General features: G+C 37.6%; 1 protein-coding gene across 1 annotated transcript; it reads right to left on the bottom strand.

The window, feature by feature from the left end:
* Window positions 1-1,035: 1,035 nt before the first annotated feature.
* On the bottom strand, window positions 1,036-4,667 carry LOC118433060. The gene is made up of 5 exons (XM_035844618.1): window positions 4,499-4,667; window positions 3,026-3,458; window positions 2,146-2,461; window positions 1,958-2,086; window positions 1,036-1,324 (listed from the first exon to the last, which is right to left on the bottom strand). The coding sequence occupies exons 1-5, from the start codon at window positions 4,665-4,667 to the stop codon at window positions 1,040-1,042; spliced, it is 1,332 nt and encodes a 443-aa protein (XP_035700511.1). The 3' UTR covers window positions 1,036-1,039.
* Between the last annotated feature and the right edge of the window lie 8,361 nt (window positions 4,668-13,028).

Genomic DNA, 13,028 nt, shown 5'->3' with positions numbered 1-13,028 from the left:
GGAATTTCATTTTCATTCATTCACTATTACCATCATAATCACTCAAATGAATGAAGGTGAACAGGTATGATTGACCCTCTGTCGCCACCCTTCCGCGGGCATTGCTACCCAATGTGTGCAAACAACTTGTGGCCAAATGCGAACTCAAAATGAGACAAGGATCTAATCCAGTGAACTTATTTAGCCGAACGGGTATCATTTCATGTCAGTAAAAGTTCACGTTCAAGAATTACAATTTATACCACCGGAAGTATTACATTACATTCGTCACTAAACGATAATACCATGCGTCCTAAAAAGTTAGCTAATGTTTGAACTACAAACAAACAACTTGTGGGCAAATGGAACCGTGTAAATTCAAAAAGAGGACAAGAACTCAATCCAGTGACCTTATTTGCATATCGGAACGTGTGTTTACACAAGGAAAACAATAAATGTTACGGCCAAAAACACGGTAAAATCGATACTCATTCATTAATTAGTTGTGTATTAGACGTGACATTATTTTATCCGTCTAGCTTCACCTGTCAGTTAAATACTTTAAACGATTTATGTGTGCATGTTTACTTATTATGCTAATGAACTTTTGGTAAAAATAAGAGTGCAATGTGCGTGTCAAGAAAGTACGAGCAGTGTTTCGTTTCCTTCAGATTTGCTGCATTTCTTCCACTGTAAAGTAAGAAACGGGAGAAATGCGAGGTGCAAGAAATTGGGAGGAAGTGCACGAAATAAGCGTCATTTAGCCACGCGCTGTACGAAGTATTTACAGCGGCGGGGCGTAGTTTCTTGCACTGTGCATTTCTTCCAGGTCAAAATATTTACCTGCAAGAAACCACTTTCTCCCCCGTTATTTCTTGCACGTGGTTTCATTCACCCGAAACACTAATGATAAGTACGAGTATCATATAATATTAATAAGAAATAGTATTGTTTTTCTCGTTAGAACACAAAATAGTAGCGAAAATAGTCTTTAAATGCTTTATTTTTAATTGGACATGACCAACAATTCGTGATTAATTATTCTTATGCATGTATTTATCTAGTAGTACGAAACCCAGGGTGGTCTTTTAGGATACGCCGCCATCAATGTTTCCACCTGTTGGCGTGCCAATCTCTTCAAATACTCGAATTCTCTTGCCATCGCGATGTCCTTCTCGTTGGCGCCCAGCATGTCGTCGGACAGGGCGGGTTCGTGGTCTGCGTCCGGTTTTGGGACAGACTTCACCCGGTGCACGCGACTCCATCGGTTCAACGTGGTGGTTACGCCGTGGGTCAGGGTGCTCAGGGGCAGATGAGTCAAATCGGCGTGTTTTCCGTGGGCGTCCTAAAATTTTAAAGGAATAAAAAGCCGTGTAAGTTTTTTCCACTTGCAAGAAATAAGGGGGAGAAAGTGGTTTCTTGCAGGTAAATATTTTGACCCGCAAGAAATGCAAGGCGCAAGAAACCACGCCCCGCCGCGACAAATATTTCCTATGGCGCGTGGCGGGATGGCGCAAATTTCTTAGAATTTCTTGCAGTTTCGTGTACCTTGCATTTCTTGCACCTTGCATTTCTTGCGTTTCTGTGTAATAAACAACAGCAAGAAAGTGCGTTTTTGCAGCTACTTTGATTTGCAAGAATTATGTACACGACGCAAAAAAACTACGCCCGACCGCCATACTTCTTGCAATTTCTTGCACCCTGCATTTCTTGCGTTACTGCAAGAAATGTAGCAAATGTGGCAAACCCATAAGAAACTAAACACTGGGTGCAAGTAACCACGTGCGCAGCTGTTTTGACCTGCAAGAAATACACGGTGCAAGAAACTACAAATAGTTCAGACGGCGGGTGGCTTGATGATGCTTATTTCTTGCAGTTTCTTGCACTCACATTTCTTTCGTGGGTTGCTTTGCATTGCAAGAAATGTAGAAAACCCGGAAGAAACGGGACAAATGGGAAAAATAGTGAATTTCCATACCATACAAAACGCTTGGAAAACATGTTCCACTTCCCGTTTCGCAGCATCCAATCGACACTTGCATTCTTCAATGGAAACTCGAATTTCTTTCAGTTTGGTCATGAGTTCTTGTTCAGTTTTTAAAACGCCCTGCAAAAAAAATAATTTATGTTTCCTGAAATTTTTTGTAAAAAATAAAATTTACATACCTGAATTTCCAGGCGGACTTGTTGCTCTTGTGGGGACGTGATAATCATGGGGATGCCATGTTCGTCCAATAATCTCCCCTTAAATTTCCGATCCTGCTCCAAAATGTCGAGTTGGAGTTGTAAATGGGTCAATTTTCCCATTCCAATGGCCAAATTTTGTTGTGCTTCGTCATGATCGGTGAGTATTTTTCGGACGGCGTCCTGCTTTTGGGAAAATTGGTCCAAAACTTGGGATCCTGAATCACTCTTGATGAAATCGTTCCAACACTTTTCTTGAAACTGGTGCGCTTCGTGGTGGTCAGGAGTTTTTCGAGGTCTGGAAAAAATTGGGGAAATTTGGGTTAATTTTAAATTGTGAATACGAATTTTTCGGAAACTTTCAACCAATACGAATCATCTTTATTTTAAAGTGTAAATTTTTCAGAAAATGTGTATTAATTCAAATCATTTTAATTTTTAACCGTGAAATTTACGGAAAATTGCCATTAATTAGAATGATGTTAATTTATAAAAAAATGGTTACTTAATTTGGATCATTTTAATTTTAAATCGTTAATTTTTAGGAAACTTTGCATTAGTTTGAATTATTAAATTTTAAACTGTTAATTTTTCGGAAAATTTATTAATTAGTTGGGATCATTTTAATTTTAAACTGATAATTTTTTTTGGAAATTTTGTTAATTAATTGGGATCATTATAATTTTAAATCGTTAATTTTTGGGAAAATTGGCATTATTTCGATCCATTTTAATTTTAATCTTTGAATTTTTCAGGAATTGTTTGGCAATTCGATTTCATCATTGTTTTAAAACCATTTTTCGTTGTAGAATTAATCAAACTCGTTAATTAATTAATTAATTCGCTAATTAATTTTCCTTACTCGATCGACTTTGCCCTATTTTCCCTACTATTTCCTCCTCCATCTTCGAAATTGTCTCCATCCTCCGTCACGATTGAGGGGGCATCGATCTCCTCCGTGACGCCGTCCTCGCCCGGAACGGTGACGATGGCGCTGTTAAATTGCGGGGATTTTTCGCCACCGCCCGATTTCTTGTCCGTTCTGGGTGACCCATCGGACGACTCGGCGCCACCACCCCCCTCGCCCCCACTTTTGTCGTCGTCCTGCTCGGCGCTGAGGTGGCTGTTGTGCTGCCGTTTGTTGACGGCCCCACTGACCCGGTGGTTCCCTCGGCTCTTCCCTTTTTTGGGGGTGGTGACCCCTTTTCCGCCTTGCTTATCTTTACGAGGGCCTTTTCGATTGGAGGTTGAGTTTCGGTGGTCGAAAGGATCGTGGTCGTCGAGTTGGTCGATGTCTGTTTTTGGGTGGAAGGGGTTAAAAATTGGTCATAATTTGTTAACGAAGGAGCCGAAAAATGGTCAAAATCCGCACATTTTTAATCATTCGCATGTTATTTTTGAAAGGGTATAAATTTCTCGTAATTTTGTAATTTCGCAACGTGTGACGCTAATAATATTGCCAAAATCAACTCATTTTTAATTAGTTCTTGCTTCTGGGAAATTATTTAACAATTCTGAACGACAAATTTGTAGGGCAGAGAGTTCCCAATTTTTTAAAAATCTACACTCCAGATTTTGACACTTTTTGAAGGAGGAGATCTCAAGTTTATGAAGCCTTCAGAAAAATTGGACCTCGCCGAAACTGGGTCAAAAAACTCAACGCCATTCCATCAATCAACTCACTGACTGCAAATTTGTCGTCCAGAATTTTAAAATAAATTCCCAGAGGCGAGAATTGATTAAAAATGTGCAGATAATAATGCTCCTACAGAAAGTACACAACACTTGCATAATTTTTCACGTAATTTCTCTTTCCTTTCTTCACGTGTGTGTTCATTGTATTCAGATCATCAACATCAAAAAAAGTGATTTTATTACAGGGCAACGGAACGATTAATGATGTTGGTTTTTAAATTATCCTTCAGCCTGTACAATGGTAATGCCATTCTTTGGCTTAATGGCGTAAGTAAGTAATATTGTTTTCTAGCTGGAAAGGACTTTTATGCTTTAAATAAATCTGGTTTACTACTTTTACAATACGCTTGTAAATCACTTAAATAAAATCATTCGCCCATCTCCCTATCCGTTGAATCTCTCTCCGTTTTGGAGTCATTTTCTTTATCCGAGCACTCTCGACTCGCCAGCAAATAATAATTATAGAAGTGCGAAAATTTGCATTTTTGCTGCGCCTTTTTGTGCATATCAAAAAAGCTACAAATTTCTTGTTTAGAATTCCCAGAGTCGAGTAATAATTAAAATGTTCTAATTTGGCCGATTTTGGTGATGAGGCATCGAATCCTGCGTTAAATTTTGATGTACATATGTGCTCACTGACCTGCACTTTGTCGATGTTCAAATTCGTAAAAATTTTCTCTGTCCTTGTCAAACACGTGGATCAAAGTTTCTCGAAAAGTTTCAAACAGGGATTTCACTTGGTCTTTACATTGTCCTTCTAATTGGTCCAATTTCTCGTCAAAAAATGCGGTGGCTTGGGTCAGCACCATTTTTAGCTGGTCCGGGCTGATTTTTCTGTGAAAAAGTACGTTTATTGACCTCAGAAATTTAAAAATTTTAGATTAACATAAGACTCGATAAGTCATCGCCAAAATCTTGAAAATCAGCACATTTTTAGTCATTTCTCCCCTCTGGGAATTTATTTTAAAATTCTGAACGACAAATTTGAAGTCAGTGAGTTGATTGAAGGAATGGCGTCGAGTTTTTTGAGCCAGTTTCGACGAGTTCCTATTTTTCTGAAGGTTTCTTAAACTTAAGATGTCCTCCGCCAAAAAGTGTCAAAATTTGGAGTGTATATTTTTAAAAATTTGGGAACGAACGTCCAGAATTTAAAAAATACTCCTTAAAAATGTTTCAAAATATAGAATGTATATTTTCAAAAAATTGGGAACTTCCAGCTCTGCAAATTTGTCGTCCAGAATTTTAAAATAAGTTCCCAGAGGCGAGAAATGATTTAAAAAATGTGCTAATTTTGACAATTTTGGCTACGAATCTCTAATTAATTACACATCTCCTGCAAGCTGTCCGAAATTATTGACGTTGACATTGGCCCCAGCACCCGCACCGTCGTCCCCTTCAATCCCGGCACCACCATCGATTCTACCCGGATTCGGGATTCCCATCTCTTGACACATGTTGTTAATCTTCTCCTCGAAGGTGAGACAGTCATCGTCCCCGCAGCCTTTTCCCGCCTTTCGCGTCCTGACCGGATCGACCGGGATGCAGCGCGCGCGTGCCGCGAAGCGCATGGATTCCAGGGTGGACTGGAGAAAAGCGCGGTCCGGTCGGACGTGCAGGATGACGCGGACGATCGTGTTCCCAGAAACGATATCTTTGAGACAATGGGTCAACTTGGATTGGCGGAAGTATTGCGAAGGGGCCAGTTTCGGGGGACGGATTAGCATATACATTCCCATGCTTTGGAGCTGCAGGGATATATAATATGTAAATATTTTTGAAAATTATTAATGGAATATTTATGAAAAACTTAAAAAAACAGATTTTTAGAGACGGTTTCAGCAATTTGATTTTGAAAAATGAAACGCTAATTTTTTGGTAGTCTTTTTTTGTAAAAAATTTGGTAAAAAATCGTCGAATTAATTGCAAAGTTGATATTTTTTTAGCAAAATTGATACGATTTTGATATTTACAAATTTTACAGAGATTTTTATAGTAATTTAATGTAGTATTGCCCATTTTGTTTTTGACTAAATTCATTTCGAAATGATAAAATTAATTTGTTTTTTGGATTTCAGAAATGTTCAGTAAAATATTAAACAGATACTTGAGAAAGTGTAGAAATATTGAAGTAGTTTGAAAAGTATTGAGAAATGTGAGAAATACTGAAAAATATTTTGAAATTTCAGTGTCCAAAGTTTGGATCAGTTCTAAAATCATCAATAAATATCCGTGAATTCATTATCGATTAATTATTAATTAGTGATTATTTTTGCTACCTTATTGTAATAATCGTGAATTTTGCGAAGTTCATGCGATCTGAGGAACATTTGTTCGAGAAAATACATATCTCTGCGAATGCTGATTCCTTCCGCGAGTTCACCGCTCGGACCGCGACAACATTTCGGTTTTAATCGGGGATCCGGATTCGGATCGGCGGGTAGCTCAAGGCGTTCCTCTTCTGGGGCTTGTTGCGGTTCGAAACAGTTCTGTTGCGGACAGGAAAACGCGTTTGGCGCGGAAGGAGACGGATCTTTCGCCTTTGAAATGGCCTTCTCGCGGAGTGGGATGGACGCGATTTTGCTAAAAGTTAACTATTTTTGGGCATAAAATTTAGTCCAAATAAAAAAAAATCTGGTAAAATTTTGGTAAAAAGTAGATCGATATGGGTTTTTCAAAATTTACAAAAAAAATCGAGTAAGTACTTATTACTTATAATTTCCTTGAAAAAGAATAGACGGGATTTCATACCATTGTTTAATTATTGTAAAAGTAGGTACTGGCATAAAAGTAAAATTTAAAAAAATACACCCATAATTTCTTTAAAAATCGAAGTTTTTGTTAAAAATGATGAAATTCAGTGTAAATTTCTTATAAAATTTTGTACAATTTTTGTACAATTTAGTAAAAAACATCTGGGATAGATGCGATTCTATCCAATTTTTTTCCAAAATAAGTAATTACGAATTACGATTGTTGGAAAGTGATCTATAAAAATGTGAAAATTTGGTGGAAATTTAATGAAAAATGGGAAAATTTAGTAGAAATTTTACAAAAAATGGGGAAATTTAGTGAAAACAGGTAAAATTTAGTGGAAATTTCGTGAAAAATTGGAAACTTTCGTGAATAAAAATGTGTACCCGTGATCTCCACTCCTTCACATCGCCCTTATTTCTTTGTAGCTTTTTCTCCTTGGCTAAAATGTCGACGTAGACGATGGTGTGGTACCGGGTTTGAAAAGGTTCCGGGTGGAGGAGCCCTTGACCCGTGAGTCCTCGGAGGATGAGGCTCAGACCGTGTTCCAGGGAGGAGATTTCCTCGTAAAAAAGTCCCTTCGGCCCAAATTCTCCGACGCGATTGAGATCGTAAGGGCCCAGGGTGAACAAGTCCTTAATTTTGCCCGTGTGGATTTCGAACATGGAAAGAATCACGTGGTACTCGAGGTCCTCTTGTTTGGCTTGAATCGTGTCGAAGATAAGTTCTAAAGAGCGAGGGACGAGGCCGCGATGCTGAAATTTGGGGAAATTTTGAGTATTTTTTATAAGAATGGAATTGAAAATTTTGGGGAATTTTGAATATTTTCATAATAAACAAATTGACAATTTTTTTCTACCTGATATTTCGACATGGGACCGAAAAGAGTGTAATTCTTGCCCGAGATTTCGGGTCCTACGCAAAGCACGGCACCCGAGACGCCCTCCATTCCCTTTTCGACGAGTTGCTTCACAGTTTTTTGAAAAACCTGACAAAATTTTTGGAAAAAATGAGGGAAAGTCAGTTACTAACTGCGCAGTGTTTCAGGTACAAGTAACGACTTGGAAGAAATAACGGGAAGAAAGTGGTTTCTTTCTTGCAGCTAAATATTTTGACCTATAAGAAATGCAAGGTGCAAGAAACGACTCCCCCAACCAAACCCACAAGAAACGAAGCACTGAATTTTTGTGAGTTATTTCAAAATTGCATGTAATTTTGTACTTCTTCTTGCTCCGAGGTTTGAAGGATTCCATCCGAAAAGAAGGTGAAAGCAGAGGTAGCCCCAGTTTTCTTTTGCAGGAGGCGATCCTCCGGTTCGATAATTATGCGGAGTTTCTAAAATTTTAAATTTCCAGAAATTGTAGACCAGATTTTTAAATAAATCTGTGATTTTTAAATAAATAAACCTTTTCATCCTCGCCGACTTGGAAAATTGAAGTGTCGAAAGGTTCCGTTGGTCTGATTCTGACCCAAACCAGAGGACGCCCAACGCCTTGAACTTGAAGGAGCTTGACTTTAACGGCGTCGCCCCCTTCGCCATCTTCGCCTGCAAAATGAGGGGCAATAATTATTTGGTTGGACAATAGTGCTCAGTTTCTTGCGGGTTTGCCATATTTCTTGCAGTGGGAAGCAATAAACGCAAGAAATTTGCAAGAAATTGCAAGAAATTGCAAGAATAAACGCCATGCCACGTACTTTATGAAGTATTTATAACGACCGGGCTTAGTTTCTTACGCCTTGCATTTCTTGCAGGTCAAAATATATAGCTGCAGGAAACCACTTTTTTCCCCTTATTTCTTGCAAGTGATTGGTGACTTGCATCCGAAACGCTGGTTGATAACCACTTATCAGTTTTAAGTAGATTTTTTACCCGAATATTCGCCCTCTTCCTGCTCATCTCCTTCGCCTAAGCGTTCCTGAGATTTTTCGACAGGGGCGACATTTTCAGCAGCAGCGTCGTCGACAATTACGTCGTGGGGGTCCTGGGAGGTCCCAGTGGATTCTTGGACTTGAAGTAGATTTGCGCCCCCCGCGACACCACCACCGCCGCCGCCGCCGCGATGGTCACCTGCTCGGTGTACTCGGCTACTCTCATTGCTCAATTTGTGCCCGTGTTTCGTCATTTCGGAGGGTTTAGTTTTTAGGATAAGTGTGGGGCTAAAATAAGTTTTTAAACTTGAACCGGAAGTGGATGATAACAACAAGTTGATTTTGGTCGCTTGGAAACAAGGTTTGTGGGTGGGTCAAATTTTTTTTCAGAAATATTGGAGAGGATGCTATATGAAAAATAGTTATGAAAACTACTCCAAAAATTAACCCCACCAATTTTGCCAAACTTGGGAAAAATGGGGAACTAGGCATGCATGCAGGTAGACCAAAATATTGGAGAGAATGCCATATGAAAAATAGTTATGAAAACTTCCCCAAAATTTTAAAAAATTGAGAACCACACCATAAATTTGCAAAAAATAGAGAACCACGCTTATAGGTGGACCAAAATATTGCAGAGGACGCCACATGAAAAAATAAGTATGAAATCTACGCCAAAAATTATTCCCCAATTTTCTCAACTTTCAAAAAGTATATAGAGATTTAAATCTTGAATTATTTTTCATCGGTTGAAATCGGCAAATAATTCTGCAAATCTGCACTTCCATTATTTTGTTCATCCTCATTATTACAATCCGCTTGTACATAATACAAGACTACTTTTCGCCCTCGACAGACAGAAGTGCATATTTATTTTTGCACACAATAATCATCAACCAGGTATTTGCATAAGTACCAGAACAGCGTTACCACTTATCCATCAGGGTCCACTCCATGCAACGCAACGTTACATAATTGCACACCTCTCGTAAAATCGTCGTCATAAATAAGATGCCAATTACTAAACGAGACTGGCTATCAGATAAATACGCTTGACAGCTTTAAGTAATCTTTAAGTGCGCATTGTTATCGTTATTATTTACGAACGTACATTGTTACAGAATGTGCAAATATGCATATTTCCCCATGCAGTTTTAGGTACCATAATCAGCGTAGAATTTTATTTCTACCTGCTGTCTTTGCGAAGTGGAAATCTGTATTCAAAATCCATTAGTTTCATATTCATGATGAGGTGTTCCTTTATTTTATTGCGATTTTTTTTGCTTTACTCCATCGTAAAATATTGTATTATATATTTTTTTAGGTGACGGTTAATTGCTTATTGCACGTGGTTGTTCACATCACACTGAGGAGGAGAGCGTCACCACCTGCCCTTCACAGATCTCGATGCCCTTTGGATATGTGGTAGGGTCCTATGAGTGTACTAAAACCCTGAAGTGGTTTGACTCCATGGCCACATTTGCGCCCGCCACACCCACTCAAAGGCGCCAAAAACACGGAAAAAGCCCTGTTTTCATGTACTTTAAATGTCACCAAAAATCCAATTTTGCTCGGATTTTGATAAAATTTGCATTTTTGTGATCCCAGATACTTGTGTGATCATATCCAGTAGATATCCCAACTTTTTGGAAATTTTGAATTTTTTTGAATAGTTCATCAGCTGGAAAATTTCAAAAATTTCAAAAAGGTTGAGATTGCTATTGAATATTATCAGGCAAGTATCTGGAATCACAAAAATGCAAATTTTATCAAAATCCGCGCAAAATTGGATTTTTGGTGGATTTTTGAAGTTGGTAACTTTTGTGGTTTTCATCCCTTTGAGTGGGTGTGGCGGGCGCAAATGTGGCCATGGAGTCAAACCACTTCAGGCTTTTAGCACACTCATAGGACCCTACCACATATCCAAAGGGCATCGAGATCTGTGAAGGGCAGGTGGTGACGCTCTCCTCCTGAGAAGCTGTATACATAGATAGTTTCGTTTCGTGGTCGGTATTATGTGCGAATTCTTTGTTATGTAATTATTATTATTATTATTTTTCTATTCGAAGGTAAACAGGAATACGTCTCAATTTCAAAAGATATCGTAATGACGACTCTTTCAAAGAGTGTGAATTATGTACAGGTGCAACTCTGCCAAGCCCGAACGAGGGGAAATTTTTTGCGAATATTTTGCGCAGAACAAAGTTACGAGCACTCAATTACATATAATGGAACGCCAGCTTCAACAAAACCTTTATGTGCATGTGCAAAAATTCTGTGGATAATTTCAACTTGATCGGATAAGTTAGTTAGTTTTCATATTAAATGGGCGACAGACAGACGGACATGCCGGGTTCATAAGGCGAGAAAAAGATTACGCCCATACAATTAATTACAATTTAAATTTTGACCCTCGACATGGACCGCATCTTCGAAACAAATTTTCACGTGTGCAGAAATTATGTGCAAAATTTCATCTCGATAAGCATTATATAGCTTTCGTGATGAATTATTGATGACGGACATGCTGACTTTGTAAGTCCAGAAAAAAATACAATTATAATTAGACTTCATATTCAAACTAAATTTTTATATGTGCAAAAATTCTGTGCAAAATTTCAACTCCATGGGATAAGTGGAGGAGAGACAGACAGACGGACAGACATGCTGACTTCATAAGGCCAGAAAAGGGGGTCTATAATTAACAAGTGGTTGGTGACAGAGAGTGGCACCACTAATTATACGCACTTCACTTTGACGACATTATTATACAAGCAAGCGTGACCCTGGCCCAGCAAAGGCAAAAATGGACAATACATAGCCCCCAACAATGAAATGGCTTCCTTTTTTTAAAAGCATGAAATACTTTTAGTTTCATTTCGTGCACCTGGAATTTCATTTTTTTTCGACTTTTTTAAAATCGTGTCAGATTATATTTCGCAACTATTTTTTTGTAATTGTGTAAAAATTTCACGTTTTTTAAAATACAATTTCATAATCTGAAATGCAATCACTATATAAAAATTACATAAAAGTTATTAATTAATATATTTTTCCAAATCGGATTTCTAATTATGCAATTTATGTCGCAATCAATTTTAGAATTTTGAAACTTTGTTTTAAAATTTTATTTTAAAATTTTATTTTTGAATTTGCATTTTGCATATTATATTGCATAACATTTTGAATTTGCATGTATAATTTTTTGGCCCAGTTTTAAATAATTGTATATACAAATTTTTGTAATTAATCTAATTGATACAGAAGCAGATTTGTAAAAATTTGCAAAATTTGTCAATTTTTTTTTGCCAAACTTTTCTGTGCTTGTTTATAAATATATGCGAAATGACCACTTCACTCACCACAAAATATGTAATGGATGGATTGCTAATTAGTAAAGCAAAGTGTGAAAGTATGGCCTAGACATTTTAAGTCTTAAATTAAACCCAGCGTCACCCAAACCAATAATTATTGCAAATGTAACCAACCATTTAAGAATGGAGGTCTCCCAGCGTATGCGATCCGATTTTGAGCAAATTAGTGTCAATTCGATGACAAAATTTAATTCGGATGAAATTTGCGAAAGACACGATCTCCAAATTGGCACGATTGGCAGAGATATTTGAATCCGATTAGGAGAAAATGCACAGTAAATTTGCAAAATTGCAAAATTTGTCGACTTTAGAGGACTTTTTATCCTCTTGGGATGCAAATATTCCTGCCAAACGAGCCCCTTGGGAGATCGCGTTTTTTTTTGCAAAATTGCATCCTAATTAAATTTGTGACAATCTACCAATGCGCAGATTTGGCGGAGATATTTGCATGTTTCGCAGATTTATTTGCATTGCAAAACGCACCCTAAAGACGACAAAATTAACGATTTGCAAATTTACTTGGCATTTTCTCCTCTTGGGATGCAAATATCTCTGCCAAACGTGCCCATTGGGAGATCGCGTCTTTCGCAAATTTCATCCTAATTAAATTTGCAATCGATTGACACTAATTTGCACAAGATCGGATCGCATACGCTGGGAGACCTCCATTCTAAGTTTAACTACCTGCCTCACTGGACTTCTTGCAAGTATAATGTTGTAATTAGCAACAAATTATTGTGTACGTAATGCATGCGTGTGGACAAATATATTTCTCAACAATTCTGTGCAAAGTGACCGTGACTGGGATGGATATGCAAATTATGCAAATTACTTGTTAAGCCGCCGCATCGCTAAATATTATGTAACTTTTTTTTCTTTGAGGAAGAGACCAACTTGCGAGGCGTGTCATTTGCGATATTTGTAGAAAAAAAGTGATTATTAGAGCAGAAATTGCATGCAATTGTTTATGGCGTTTTTTTAGCTAGGTCAATAATCCAATTGAAATATTGCAATTTTTTTGCAAATTATTTGTGACTTTTGCATAACTCAAAATTGTGGATGCATCTTAAAACCAAGTTAACAATAATTTTGTTTTTGTTTTTATTAATGGCAGTAATACAAAGCAAACAAAATTCAGTTTTTCAATTTTTTGCAACAAATTTGTATTCAAATTTG

Source organism: Folsomia candida, unplaced genomic scaffold (assembly GCF_002217175.1).
Source record: "Folsomia candida strain VU population unplaced genomic scaffold, ASM221717v1 Fcan01_Sc040, whole genome shotgun sequence".
Taxonomy (NCBI): domain Eukaryota; kingdom Metazoa; phylum Arthropoda; class Collembola; order Entomobryomorpha; family Isotomidae; genus Folsomia; species Folsomia candida.
Note: the sequence above shows the minus strand (reverse complement) of the source record. Positions and strands in the feature narration are given on the sequence as shown.